Genomic DNA, 15,027 nt, shown 5'->3' on the forward strand with positions numbered 1-15,027 from the left:
GTATCTTAAAAGAGACATAGAGATAGAGAGAATTACACAGCTTTTTCCCTAGGCAGTTGAAGGCACAAAAACTAATGGTGGAGTGATGAGTGATGAAAACTGAAGATGTGCAAGAGGCTAAAGGTTAATGAGCTCAAAGATCTTAGCAGGTTGAACCACTGGAAAGATCTTAGCAGGTTGAACCACGGGAGGAGATGATACACATCCCGAGATGGTGAAGTCATGAAGAGATTTTGATTACAAACTGAAGTGGCACAAATGCTTGGAAGTAGTTCTCAGAATCTTGCTTGAGAAGACAGAAACAGTTTTGTGGTTGGGTAGAAGTTTATGTGTCTTTGCAAAAGACATCACGGTTAGACAGGAGGATCTGTGAAAAGGTGCTGGGTTAAAGATAAATCTTGTTGTTTCAGAGCTAAAGCCAGTTGCTGGAGGAGAACAAACTGACCAGGAACAGCTAGACTAATCTACCGCAAGAATATGGCCCAACCAGTTCCAAATTTCATCCTTGATTCAGTGAGTGTGGAAGATGGTCTGTGATGTTAAGAGAGAATTCAAGAAAAAATTCATTTGCGCAGGGAGAGAAGATTAAGATCCCATAAAGAGAAAATGAATAATAATGGAATGTAAGAAAAGAGGCGAGTAATGTCCTTAACATATGGAACATTAATGTGGATTTGGAACACTGCGTTTAGGTGCAATTGGAATTAAAGAGCCTTGGTTAAATTAGGCCAAGGATTAAGAGATTAAAATAACAGGCCATTGAGTTTACAGAAATTACAGAAACACAAAACAAGTGAGCAACTAAAAATAAATATAAATGTCTTGGCTGATGTAATTATGACAACGTAGATTGAGGTCAAGGAGAGTAAAGATGATAATTAAGGGTTGTTGCAAAGAAGATCTGCTGGAGAGTGTACAGAATGCTTCAGAAGCTGATTTTTTAAAAGATTAAGGTGCCATGAAAAGGCTAGAGTGTTAATCATGGGGAGAAGCATTCATCGAAACACTGACTGGGAAAACAACAGAGTAGTGAAACAATTCTGGAGAGCAATCCCATTCCAGAGGGTAAGCTTGGTTAGTTTGGTTTAGTTTGGTTAACAGCTGATTTGCTCAGACAACCATCACATTACCTTAACCACTGCTGGGATCAGTTACCTGGGAACCTTCTTCCTGACCTTTCCTCCCACTTCTGCTTTATATCTGGGTCAGGTGAAGTCTCCCTATTTTCTAACATTCATGCATAAGATGGCCATCATTTATCACCTATCTCTAATTTCCCAGAATGTAACTGAGAGTCAACCACATTGCTTCGGGTCTGGAGTTACATGTAGACCACACCAGACAAGGATGGCAGATTCGTTCCCTAGAGGACATTAGTTAAGAAGATGGGTATTTCTAACAATCAACAATGGATTCATGGTCACCATTAGACTTTTAATATACATTGAATTCAAAATCCACCACCTGTGATGGTGGGATTCAAAACTGAGGTCCCAGAGTTACAACATTTAAAAGCCATCTGGGTTGGAATATGAATAGGAAGGGTTTAGAGGGATATGGGTCAAATGCTGGTAAATGGGACGAGATCAATGTAGAATATCAGGTCGGCACAGACAGGTTGGACTGAAGAGTCTGCTTCTGTGCTGTACATCTCCATGATTCTAACATTACTTGGGGCTCTGGATTAACAGTCCAACAATATTACCACCAGCCATCAACTACTTTAGCATCTCCATAGGTACCTACTCTTGTTGGGTGCAGTGTGTGAATACAATGAACCCAGGCCATTATGGGAGAAACAAGTGCCAGCAGAAAATAACTTGATGTTTTGGTGCCCTTTGGTCCCTTTATAAAGGAGGTTAACAGTAGCACAGGCTGGCTGGACCTTGCTCAGCTAAGCAAAGTCTTGGCCAGGATAAGCACATCTTCACACCTAGACCAAAGACTTTTTAGATTTGGAGTGTCCTCTTATCGTCTTTAATATGGATAGGCAGACGACTCAGTAATGAGCACACCCTGTGTCAAACTCAGAAATCAGGGCCAATGTAGCGATGTCTGGGCCTACGTTACCAAGCGCACTTTCAGCTGACCCATGGGTAAGCATGTGATCATCTCAAATCCTGCTGCCCATCTCTTCACTTGGAGCAATTCTCATTCCCCTTACACTCCTGTGCTCATTGACCTATACTGGCTCCCAGTCAAGCAAGATTTTTATTCTAAAATTCTAATCCTTGTTTTCTAATCTTTCCATAGATTTGCTCCTCCCTATCCCTGTAACTCCTCCAGCCCCACACCCCCTTGAGACACCTGCACTTCTCTAATTCTGGCCCCTTGTAAATCTCTGTGTTAATTATTCCACTGCTGATGACTGCTTCTCGATTGCCACTCTCTCCCTAAAATCCTCCCCCTCTCGATCTCCTGATACTATTTTAGTACACCTTTTACGACTTAACTCTTTTACCATGCTCTTGGTCAGCTGACCTAATATTTTGTTCTGTGACTAAGTGTCATATATTTCATTTATAACCTGCTGGTGGAAGTGCCTCTAGACATTTCCTTGCATTTAAGGTGCTATGTAAATTGTTGTTGTTGCAATTGCTTTCAGGAATTTATGATCCATATATGGCATATCCTTCATTCTAGAAGTGAGCACTTCCATGGGTGGAGAGTGCTTGAGGGCATCTTGAAATCATTAAAGTTGCTCAAGAAATCTAAATCTTTTTATCCTTCTTCCATCTCTAGATGAAGTGTTCAGGTGGACACTAGAATCAGTGAGATTCTACGATGGTCATTCTGGCTGGATGAATTTCATTGGGCAGAATGGCCTTCCTCAGCCATTAGTGCAAACTCAAAACAAAAATCCTTAGCAAAAGCATCAGAGGTGAGATATGGAGAATGTAATGAACAGAACAAGCTATTATGATCTGAACAGTGCTGTATAAGGATCCTTAGACAACACCTTCCAACCCCATGACCCCTATCATCTACAAGGTCAAGGGCAGCAAAGACATGGAAATATCACTGAAATAATTTCATGGAGGCCAGTATCCTGTCACCAAGTCACCCTTTATTAACATGCGGAGAGTCCTTGACACTGATCCAGCTCCCTCAGAGCCAGCTCTCAGAGTGAACTGAATCCCTGACATTTTTGTTTATATCTGTCAGTCAGGACTCCCTGACTGGACCAGATTAACAGCCCTAGTCAGGAAACACATACTGTGGAATATTCACAGAGGCCTGTATCCCATCATCTAGTCACCCTTTACTTACATGTTTTTAGCTGTCAGCCAGGGCTCCCTGATTGCCCTGGGTTAACAGCCTCAATTAAGGATCTCACAGTCAATAAGATCCACCTAGTTCCAATCACTACAGAGGTCCACCTGGCTGACCTCATATTACAATCACTATGACCACCAGCTCCAACTTCTCCTCTAAGTAACTCAATATCCGGAGTTGTAAATATATCTCTGTTCCTTTTGAGTCACTGGGTCAAAATCCTGGAATTCCCTCCTTAACAGCATTGTGCATGTCCCTCCATTGTGGGGTGCAGTAGTTTAGGAATGAAGCCCATCATCACCTTCTCCAGAGCAATTAAGGATGGACAGTATGCTTAGACCTATATCTCATCAATGGTTTAAAAAAACACAAGAGAGAGTTGTTTGGGAACAAGTTGACATTTGTAATGTTGCACAGTCACTTAATAAAAACAGCAAAGCCTTGAACTTTAATCTTGAAAAACATATTAGTGAATTAAACAAAAGTAATTGTTGGGAAATTCTACAATGATGAAAGAGCATTTAGACAATAATTGTTGAATGCAAGATCCAAATACTCTGTAGTTAAAAGATAAAGAAGTGGAAGACAGTAAGTTTTGTATGAAAGTAAAGAATAATACTGAGTTCAGCACTTCCAAATTGGAATTTGTAGTCAGTTGATTTAGCAAATTTTAAATTGAACTTAAATTATGAAAAATTTTTTTTGGAAACAAAGGCAATGATGCAAGAATAATGAGGGCAGCTGAAATAATAACCATGAATTTTTTTTTTAAATGTGCAGTTAAATGTTAGAAGTTTGCAAATGTGGAAGGGTGGAAATGGCTTAGAATAAATCCAGGTAAGTTGTTGTCCTTTTGACCTGACTCAGAAAGAGATGGGGAGTTTCTGTTGAAAGTTGAGCAACAAAATCCAGGCTGGCGACCCAGAGCTTTTACAGAAGGATGGTGCAACCACTTTACAAGGTAGGGTTTGAAAACAACGCCCCAACCTCGCTCTCAAGTGCATACAAAAGGTTCCATGGCTGTATTTCACTGTAGAGCTGGGGAGTTCCCTCTGGTGTTCCGAGCAGTATTCATCCCTCAACCAACATCACTGAAACAGTCATCATCACATTATGTATGTGGAATCTTGCTGTGCAGGCACTGTTTGTTATGTTTCTCGCCTACAGAGTGACCATGCTATGAAAGTGCTCCCTTGGTTCCAAAACACTTCAGACATTCTTACATCACAGAAGGTGCTGGACAGGTACAAGTTGTGTTCTTTAATAGATTAGCGAAATGAATGTGTTTGGAAATACCATTCCAACAACAAACCAGTTGGAGCCAAAACTAGTCCTGAAGATGGGATGTGCCTGAAACATTGACTCTCCTGCTCCTCTGATACCACCCGACCTGCTGTGCTTTTTCCAGCACCACGTTTTGTCAAAATTTCAACTTGGAATTTACAGAATGTAAACTGCTTAAACATACTAATAGTTTTATTGTGAAAAATTGCAACATTTAGAGTACTCAATTTGCAGCAAAACACTTGGGCCAAGTGAGCAAAGTCCAGAGAGATTGGATTGTAAGGTAAGGGAAATGTTGTAAATGGAGCTGAGGTACATATTAGCCATGATTCTGTGTCCTTGTGCATCAATCACAGGAAACTACAATGCAGGAACAGCAGGTAATAATGAAGGCAAATAAAATGTTGACATTTATTGTTAAAGGAACAGAATATAAAAGTAGTGAAGTGTTGCTATAAATGTACAAAACATTAACGTGACCAAACCTGGAGTATTGTGTGCACTTCCTTACTTGAGGAATGCAGTGGCATTGGAGACAGTTCAGAGGAGCTTCACCAGATTGATTCCAGAGATGAGAGGTTTGTCTTATGAGGTGAACTTGAGCAGGTTAAGCAGTTATTCTCTGAAGTCTACATGAATGAGAGGATTGAGGTATACAAGCTGCTCAAGGGGATTGACAAAGTAGAAAGGATGTTTCCTCACATCAGGCAATCCAGAACAAGAGGCCATAGTTTTAGGCTAAGGGTTGGCAGATTTAAAACAGATGAGGAGGAATTACTTCTCTCAAAGGCTCGTGAATCTGTGGAATTCACTACTGCAAAGTGTGGTGTACACTGGGACACAGTAAATTTAAGAAGGAGATAGACAGATTTTTAATTGGCAATGGGTTAAAGGGTTATGGAGAGTGGGAAGGAAAGTTAAATTGAGGCTGAGATAACATCATATTGAGTGACAGAGCAGGCTCGAGGGGCTGAATTGCCTATTCCTGCTTCTAGTTCATATGATCGAACTGAATGGTGGGATAAGCTTGAGGGACTGATTGGCCTTCTCATGCTGTGTTCCTGTGTTCCAGGTCATGCAAGAACTCAAAAACATTCCCATTCTCAGCAGCATTTGTCATGAACTGCACACAAGGGAGACCCTGATCATAAGTAACAGACAGTGGAGCTTACCTGTTTGCCAGCTTATGACTGAGAGCACAAAGACGGCACTGACTGATAATCTCATCCTGAAGATCATGCACAATGAGCCAGTGGGAAAGAACCGTGAGAGAGTCCCTTACTCCGCACGTGCTGCTAATTTCCTTCGAGTGTTGGTTCTCACCTGCAAAACAGATCCCAGCGATTCACATGGAGAAGATTATGCTCTGCAGATTTCAAAGTCAAGGCAACTCCTTTTTCATTCATAAACAAGATTACTGCGTATGCTGGAAATTTGAATTCAAAACATCAGAATGCTGGAAATACTCAGCAAGTCTGGTAGGATCTGTGAAGAAAGAAGGAAGTTTCAGAGACATGACCTGTCAGCTGTACCACTGACAAAAAGTAAACCTAATGAAACTTTATACTTTCCCTTGTAATTTTGAAAAAGCTCCTCTTAGTGTAGAGAGCACTACATCATGTGGAGGTGGCTGGGAAAATACAATATATTCCCAGAGGTTTTGCGGTCAGCAAGTGATAATACTTGCCACTGACCTTATCAAAAGGCTGCCCACAAAGATTCCAATTTTCCAACATCAGCTTAAATTTGGCAGCAAGCTGTGATCTCGAGGCATCCAGCAGCATTGACAACATCAAGCAAGATAAGCAGCCAATCACCTTGAATAATTCTCACAGACAGCAAATCAGGAGGGAAATTTCACAAATCGTTCTTCACTTTCAAATAAATTTTACAAACAACAAAACAAATGATTGGGATGTGCACAATGTAAAGAAGGTAGAAGCAGAAATATTCTGTACAGAGGTCATTGAAAAAATGTATTAGAAACTTTTTTATTATTAGATTAGATTACTTACAGTGTGGAAACAGGCCCTTCGGCCCAACAAGTCCACACCGACCCGCAACCCACCCATACCGCTACATTTACCCCTTACCTAACACTACGGGCAATTTAGCATGGCCAATTCACCTGACCCACACATCTTTGTGACTGTGGGAGGAAACCGGAACACCCGGAGGAAACCCACACAGACACGGGGAGAACGTGCAAACTCCACACAGTCAGTCGCCTGAGTCTGAAATTGAACCCGGGTCTCAGGCGCTGTGAGGCAGCAATGCTAACCACTGTGCCACCGTGCCGCCCCATTATGATGAAGAAATTTCATAAACATAAATCTATTTTCTTCCCGTGCCAGTGTGTTGTCACCTGAATAATTAGAGTATTATGTACTGTTTAAGACACAGATACAGCCCATCCAGCAATGGATAATATGTTACAAGGGTGTTCCAATGAATATTACCTAAAGGTGCCAAACTCCCATTAAAGATGATTGTTGGTGAGTTAACCTGATAGTCTCCTGTCTCAGGTGAGGTGAGACCTTCAGAGTAACCTTAGCTGGTATGGGAATTGAACGCAGGTCAGTGGCAGTACACTGCATTGCAGCTGTCCAGCCAACTAAGCTAACCAAGCCCCACAATGCAAATAGGTTAATATTATAAGGACAAATTTTCATCAGTGCAGTAACTTCTACTCAATTACAAGCTATATGAGAGGGACTTCAACTGGGTTCAATGGAGAATTACTGGTAGCAACTTCTGGATTCCCTTATTTAAGTGTACATGTGGGCTGCAGAGGTTATAAAATCATAGAGTCCCGACAGTGCAGGAATAGGCCATTCAGCCCATCATTGACCTTCCGAAGTGCAACCTACCCAGACCTACCCCATCCCCAAACCATGCATTTCCCATCGTTAATCCACCTAGCTTTCACAAGCCTTGACCCTAAAGGGCAATTTAGTGTGGCCAATCCACCTAGCCTGCACAAGTTTGGACTGTAGGAACTGGAGAAACCCGCACAGACACGGAGAGAATCTTAGGGATTCTAAGAGTCTAAGAGAACATGCAAACTCCCACAAACAGTCACCCAAGTCTGGAATCAGACCTGGATCCCTGGCGCTGTGAGGCAGCAGTGTTATCCACTGAGCCACCACGCTGCTGTCAGTTCCAGAGAAGTAATAACTGCAAACACTAACAGGCTGATGATTACTACAGCAAAGTGGAACTGACATTAGATTGAACCAATATAATGTAACCACCTCTAGTCCCAAACACACAAATATTGTGGGCAATTGCAAATTGCTGGTTGGGATTTGCCTCGGTCGATGACCTGGGATGATTTATTACTGTGCATTCTTGACCTGTTGCTTAGCAGTTCCCAAACATTTTGATGTCCTGATTTGATACCGGTCATTCTGCTATGACATGTGTTTCTTCAGGATGAATTGGCTATAAGGTGATTGATGAATAAGGGAAACTGTTTCTAAAGTGCGAACTTTTAAAAAGTGTGTTAGCTATAATGCATTGCATTGCCAACACTTCAAATGTTGTTTTTATTGCGTGATTTTATATATCACAGGGTCACACAAGGATGCAACCACAGCGTTATAGAGGAACTACTCTACAAAGTTTTGTTACACTGGATTTTTCTGGGGTTTGCTGATGTCTGATTGTTATTTCTAATCAAATTGGCAGCCACATTCTTGCATAAGAAGTGCCAAATGATGGAAATATTTCTGCTGTGTCTAGCATCGTGCTGACACACAGCAGATATTCTGTCCTTTTGCATCATATCATCAGGGCAAGTTATCCAAAATCAATTTAAACAATCATTAACTGCAGTCTACCTCTTTCTAGGATTTTCAGCTGCTAATGTTCTGCTGAATCAGTTCTGCCAGTGCCTGGGAATTCTGTCCTGCTTCTAATTTTGAAATATTAGGAAGGGTGAACAGTGGTTTTCCTTAATGAAACATATTCCCATGGACAGTGAATCTGTAATGGAGCAGTGGTGTGGTGCATTAGAAAGAATTTGGTGATGATTCCTGAATTGTCTCAATAGGTGATGTATTTATCATTGCGATAATACGTATGTGAGTGTGTACAATCCATGTGTACAAGAGGAAAAACCTGTAGAAGTGTAGGGAAAGGAACCAGCCTAACTTGGTATCCAAAGAAAGAGAACTTACAGGATGTATTAGATTACTGGAGTGCTGCCAAATGCATTCCTTCCTCTTTTGGTAGCATAACTTGATTATAAAAACAGACTACCCTTTAGAAAAAGCTTTGTACAAGTAACAGTTTGTAATGCTGCCATGCTGCTGATTGAACATGTTCCTGCAAAGTGTAGGTGAGAGGCTGGATGAGTGCTTTCACCAGAAGCACACTGTCCATGTACTTTGCCCTATATTCTCTGTGTAACCAACACTTGACTCTAACAATGAAGGAAAGAATCTGTGTCTTACTAAGCCCTCTTGACACCACCTTCCAAACCCGCAACCTCTGTCCTCAAGACAGACAAGAGCATCAGGCACACAGGAACACTCTAGGCCACTCACCATCCTGGCTTGGAGCTATGTCACTGTTACATCACTGCTGCTGGGTCAAAATCTCATAACTCCCTTCCTAATAGCACTATAACTGTTCCTATACCACATGCCACTGTAATTCATGAAGGTTGCCCACCTCAGTATAAGATATGTTCTGAAAGAGTTAATGTTTAAATACCATTATTGCTACCTCACCTACTGATGTCACACAGCCTTTGGTTGGAGAAACAGATAGTCTTGCACGAGGTCCAACAGGAGATAGGTGTGACATACTGGCTCCTGATAGTTATTACTATGTCTAATGTTAATTGTAATTTTTGAGATCATGCAACAAGCTACATCTTATCATATATGACAAATGTTCATGTTAAGACTCTCCAGTGGTTTATCCTACTGATAACAGACAGTCCCCTAGACTCACGATAGAAAGCATGGCTGGAAGCAAACATCCACCAGTGCTCGCTAACCAGAAATACAAGCACTACCACCTTCATGATAGCAATTAAGAAAGGGCAATAAATGGACAAGCAATGCCCACATTCTATGAAAGAATATATTAATAAAAATGAAATGTAGCACGGATTAGCCATTCAGAATTTTTGATTCTAAAGTGACCATGTAGTCTCCTCTTGCCCCACAATACTTGAAAATCTCTGCTTTCCTCTGATTCTCCCTGTTTTGCACCCCCACTTGCTTTGTCTTACCCATTCTCTCACTTGTCTTACCCGAAGCTCTACGATTTCCCCCCAAACACTGCCAACTTTATTTCTTGCCATCTTTAAGAGACTCCTCCAAACCTATTCTTTCATCAAGCTTTGGGTCATCCCTCGTAATTGTTCCTAAGGCTGATATTAATTTTGATCGCCTAAGAAGTAGTTGGACTCTATTTTAAGGCATAATGGGAAAAGAAGAAGGCTATTTAGTTCCTCAGGCCCACTCATTTAGAACATGACTGTTCCTTATCTTATCTGTATCTCTACAATCCTTTGGGCCATTACCTAATAACAGCTTATTCACAAAATTATCTGGAAAACCTCAGCAGGTATGTCAGCATCTGAGGAGAGAAAGAAGAGTTAATTTTTCCGGTCCAGAGACCCTTCATCAGAATGAAACTCTTCTTCTCTCTTAACAGCTTATAAATCCCTGATATTTTAACTTGACTTGCAGCCTTAACTTTATTTTAAAAAGATATTTTATTCATAAAAGCATCTATATACATAGTCTCAAATGCAGTTTGGTTCGGTACAGAAGCATATCAAGGAAACAAGCAAACGCTGGAGTTTGACTCTATCCCAACAAACCAAAGGCATCTCTTCCTTGTACAATTTGTAGCCTTCACTACTGTTGTGGTTCTGTTCGCCGAGCTGGAAGTTTTTGCTGCAAACGTTTCGTTCCCTGGCTAGGGAACATCATCAGTGCTATTGGAGCCTCCTGTGAAGCGCTGCTTTGATGTTTCTTCCGGTATTTATAGTGGTTTGTTCTTGCCGCTTCCGGGTGTCAGTTTCAGCTGTAGTAGTTTGTATGTGGGGTCCAGGTCGATGTGTCTGTTGATGGATGTTCTTGCCGCTTCCGGGTGTCAGTTTCAGCTGTAGTGGTTTGTATGTGGGGTCCAGGTCGATGTGTCTGTTGATGGATGTTCTTGCCGCTTCCGGGTGTCAGTTTCAGCTGTAGTGGTTTGTATATGGGGTCCAGGTCCATGTGTCTGTTAATGGAGTTTGTGGATGAATGCCATGCCTCAACCAGACTTCAACCAGACTTTAAGCCTTCACTACTTTAGGCAAAGTCACAAGTCACATGACACCGGGTTATAGTCCAATAGGTATATTTGAAATCACCAGCTTTTGGAGTGCTGTTCCTTCATCAGGCGACCAGCCCTGAATAGTCTGCCTTTACATCAGAAACATTGATTTCTCCACCTACTGATGCTGCCTGGCTTGCTGTGCTCTTCCAGCCTCCTGCACGTTTACTTTAGATTTGTGGTTATGTCAGGTTGTTCGCCTCCCCACCTCTCAGATTTATAACAGCGAGTTGTTGTTGCCTGACTGTGATCCACCAGATGTGGCAGCTTCCACGTGGCATTATCATTGGGAACCTGTTACCTTTGGAGGCAGAAGAGGGTTAACTTTGTGACTAAATCCCACCTAGGCAGGTGAGCAATCTCAGGTGGTTTTCTGCTGTGCTGGAGCAGTGCTGAAACCAGCCAATGTCAACAAAACAGTTTCCATTGCACCTGGGCACTGAGGTGCTGAGACACATCCAACTTTGATAAATGGCTGCACTAAATCAATGTGCCTTTTTTAAAAATTTACAGTCATAGCATCATAGAGTTTTACAACACAGAGCGAGGCCCTTTCACTCAAACTGGTCCATGCCGACCAAAATGTCCATCTGTGCTAATCCCATTTCCCTGCGTTTGGCCCATATCCTTCTAAACCTTTCCTATCCATGTATTTGTCCAAATGCGTTTTAAGTGTTGTTAATGCACCCACCTCAACCACTTCCGTTGACAGCTCATTCCATACGCGATTTATTATTGTGACACGTACCTAGGTACAGTGAGAAGTTTTGTTTTACATGCGGTACAGGCAGACCATACCATACAAAACACATGGTAACTACGAGAGTAATAGAACAGAGCAAAGAATATAATTTACAAGTGTTAGTGTACTGACACAATAGCTAACTGTTAAGAATACTCTTGGTCAGGACTGGCAGCCACTATGGCAACATTAATATTCTACAAACTCTGTATTTTTTTAAACGTTAGCCCCATGTGATTTGAGGTATTATTTAGTTGCGCTTTGCTTCAGTAATAGATATAAAGAGATCAATACTGCCTATACATGGTTGATAAATATTACATTTTTCTTTGTCTGACCAAAGCTTTTACATTACTCACTCACACTGACTCATCCTCTAGAGGCAACTGACTGATTCCCATCATTTTTCCTCTTAATTTTAAGTGCCACGTTCCTCCCAATTTTCAAAGCCAAGTGTTCACACAGCGTTCAGCACTCATAATGAGACTGGAGCCGATCTGTCTTCACAGCCCTCTTCCCTTGCAGTGAGTATTTGTTTGAACAAGGAGGAAATGGAACAAGCTGATTTTCGGTGCCAATTTTACTGCCTCCAGCCCAGAAAAGCATTGACTAGCATTTCTCATCCTGCACCTCAGCTCAAGATATTACATCTCTGGGGCTGGTTTGCATCTCCATCGAGAGATTGTACTTTTAATGTAGGGTTGGAATCTTAGAATCCCTACAGTGTGGAAACAGACCCTTTGGCCCAACAAGTCCACACTTACCATCTGAAGAGTATCCTACCCAGACCCATTCCCCTACATTTACCCCTGACCTACACATCCCTGGGCACTATGGGCAATCTAGCATGGCCAATTCACCTAATCTGCACATCTTTGGATTGTGGGAGGAAATCGGAGCAAACCCACACAGGGGAATGTGCAAACTCCACATAAAGTTGCCCAAAGCTGGACTCGAACCCAGGCCCCTGGCACTGTGAGGCAGCAGTACTAACCACTGAGCCATCATACTGCCCTTCGGTGAAGTAAGTGGGGGTGCATGCTTGTGTGGACCAGTATGGACCAGCTGGAGTGAATGGCCAGTCTCTGCACTGTAATTCCATCCTGGCAGACCTCAGTTCAGGGGCTGGGTCGGGGTTTTATGACATCCATCTCACCTGGTCTTTGTGAAAATATTAGAGGTAACAGAATCTAGTTCTCTCTGTTTTAACCCCACTCCCCTGAAATTTTCCCCACACAAGACAAATGGATATATTTGTGTTGTAAAATGAAATTTAGAAATATGATCTTTCCCTTTGAGGTATCAATGATTCAGAGTTGCATAGCCAGACCACTGAATCTGTGCTTAATTTGTTGTAAACTGCCCTTGGAGCAAACACTTTACTCCTTTGAAAAAGAAGTGAATTTTGAGAATAAAAATTTGAGTTATTTTAGATTTTTATTTGTCATTTTATACCTGGTCTGAAATTATTTGGACCCAAATTGGACATCTTTGAATTGGACCTCTATTATGTTTCGTCTGCACATCATTTTTATTTTATTATTGCTGTCAATTTAAATCACAAATGAGGTGTCCAACTGTGCAGAATCTTTCATCCAGAGACATCTGTTGGGAATTGTTTTGCAATGCTGTGTACATTGAATTTCATCACCAGCAATTTGCACTCCTGGATAATGATATATATTGGAACGGTCATTATTTTCAGGTAAAAATAATCAAATGTAGCAATTTGCGGGATGCAATCTTTCAGTGTTTTGCAGTTTGTTCGGTCAAAGCTGAACTGCTAAGTGAATGCTGTTTGGTGCAGCTGCAATTTGTTCCTCTGCAGTTCAAAAAAAAGCCCTTAATCCCAGCATAAAGTATCTTGACAAAACAACTACATGTTCTGAGGATTCAGCTTTTCCACAAATTCAGCCATTGTGGGAAAATGCTGCTGTTGTCTTCCAGTGTGCAGGAATACTGTTAATGATAGGCAAGTTTTTTTAAAAAAATCATTCTTAGGACATGGGTGTCACTGGTAAAGGCAGCATTTATTGGCCATCACCAATTGGCCAGTTTAGATTTGACTGTGTTGTGGGTCTGGAGTCACGTGAAGGCCGGACCAGGTAAGGATGGCAAATTTCCATCCGTTAAGGGTATTAGTGAACCAGATTTGTTTTGAATTCAAATTGCACCATCTGTCATGATAGAATTTGAACCTGAGTGCCTGAAGCATTACCTGGGGTCTCTGGATTAATATCTAACTATAATATCACTCAGCCAACATCTCCCCTCAATTGGAACTGAAGAGGTTGCATATAGATAGATGATGTTATATTCCCACATTATACTCTTCAAGAGTATTAAATGCCTTGGTGGGTTAATAATGAGGGTGTTGAATGAATGAATTATTCTTCTCACATTATTGACTTCTCTTGTGTTTTTTTGAAACACAGAAAATAGGAGTAGGAGTGGGCCATTCGGCCCTTCAAACCTGTTCCACCATTGAATATGAAACAAGTGAATCATCTAACCCAATATCCTGTTCCTGCTTTCTCCCTTTGTCCTTTAACCTCTGTAGAACACATTATAGGTTTTTTTAACAGGGACTGGGAGGGAAGTTTTATTGATATTATTTTATGGGATGTGGTCATCATTGTCAAAGACACAATCTATTGCCCATCTAATTAAGAATGAACTGCACAGCAGCTCACAGTTCCTGGGACCCAGGTTTGATTCCAAGTTTGGGTGACTGTCAATGTTGTGTTTGCACAATCTCCCCTTGTCTGTATGCACCTGCTTCCAGGTGCTCCAGTTTCCTTCCACAGTCCATAGCTGTGCAGATTAGATGGATTGGCAATGCTAACTTTCCTTTGGTGTCCAGGGATGTGCAGGCTTGGTGAAAATGGGAAATGGGAAATGCAAGGTTACAGGGATAGGGTAGGGGGGTGGGTCTGGGTGGGATGTTCTTCAGGGGGTCAGTGTGAACTCAATGGGATAAATGGTCTGCTTCCACACTGTGGGGCTCCCATGATGCTCTGATTCTCTGCACAGGCTCCGTTGATGAACCAGTCATTTTCAAAGAATGAATACAGGTTGACTGAGCTTTTTAAAAGTGCAGTTGACTCCACTATTTTTAGATTAGATTCCCCATAGTATGGAAACAGGCCATTTTTTAGATTAGATTAGACTTACAGTGTGGAAACAGGCCCTTCGGCCCAACAAGTCCACACCGACCCGCCGAAGCGCAACCCACCCATACCCCTACATTTACCCCTTTTACCTAACACTATGGGCAATTTAGCATGGCCAATTCACCTGACCCGCACATCTTTGGACAATTTGGTCCAACATATTCACACAGACCCTCCAAAGAGTAACCCACCCAAATCCATTTCCTTCTGATT

The 15,027-nt window shown here is 41.7% G+C and overlaps 1 protein-coding gene across 2 annotated transcripts in view; it reads right to left on the reverse strand.

Moving 5' to 3' along the window:
• Nucleotides 1–15,027, reverse strand: part of cntn2 (contactin 2) — a 224,344-nt gene that overhangs the window by 136,038 nt on the left and 73,279 nt on the right. For both annotated transcript variants that reach the window (XM_060845329.1, XM_060845328.1), the window contains exon 2: nt 5,733–5,883. In XM_060845329.1, coding sequence (XP_060701312.1) covers nt 5,733–5,799 — 67 coding nt within the window. In that variant the 5' untranslated portion in view covers nt 5,800–5,883. The remainder of the gene's footprint in view (nt 1–5,732; nt 5,884–15,027) is intronic.

Source organism: Hemiscyllium ocellatum, chromosome 26 (genome assembly GCF_020745735.1).
Source record: "Hemiscyllium ocellatum isolate sHemOce1 chromosome 26, sHemOce1.pat.X.cur, whole genome shotgun sequence".
NCBI lineage: Eukaryota > Metazoa > Chordata > Chondrichthyes > Orectolobiformes > Hemiscylliidae > Hemiscyllium > Hemiscyllium ocellatum.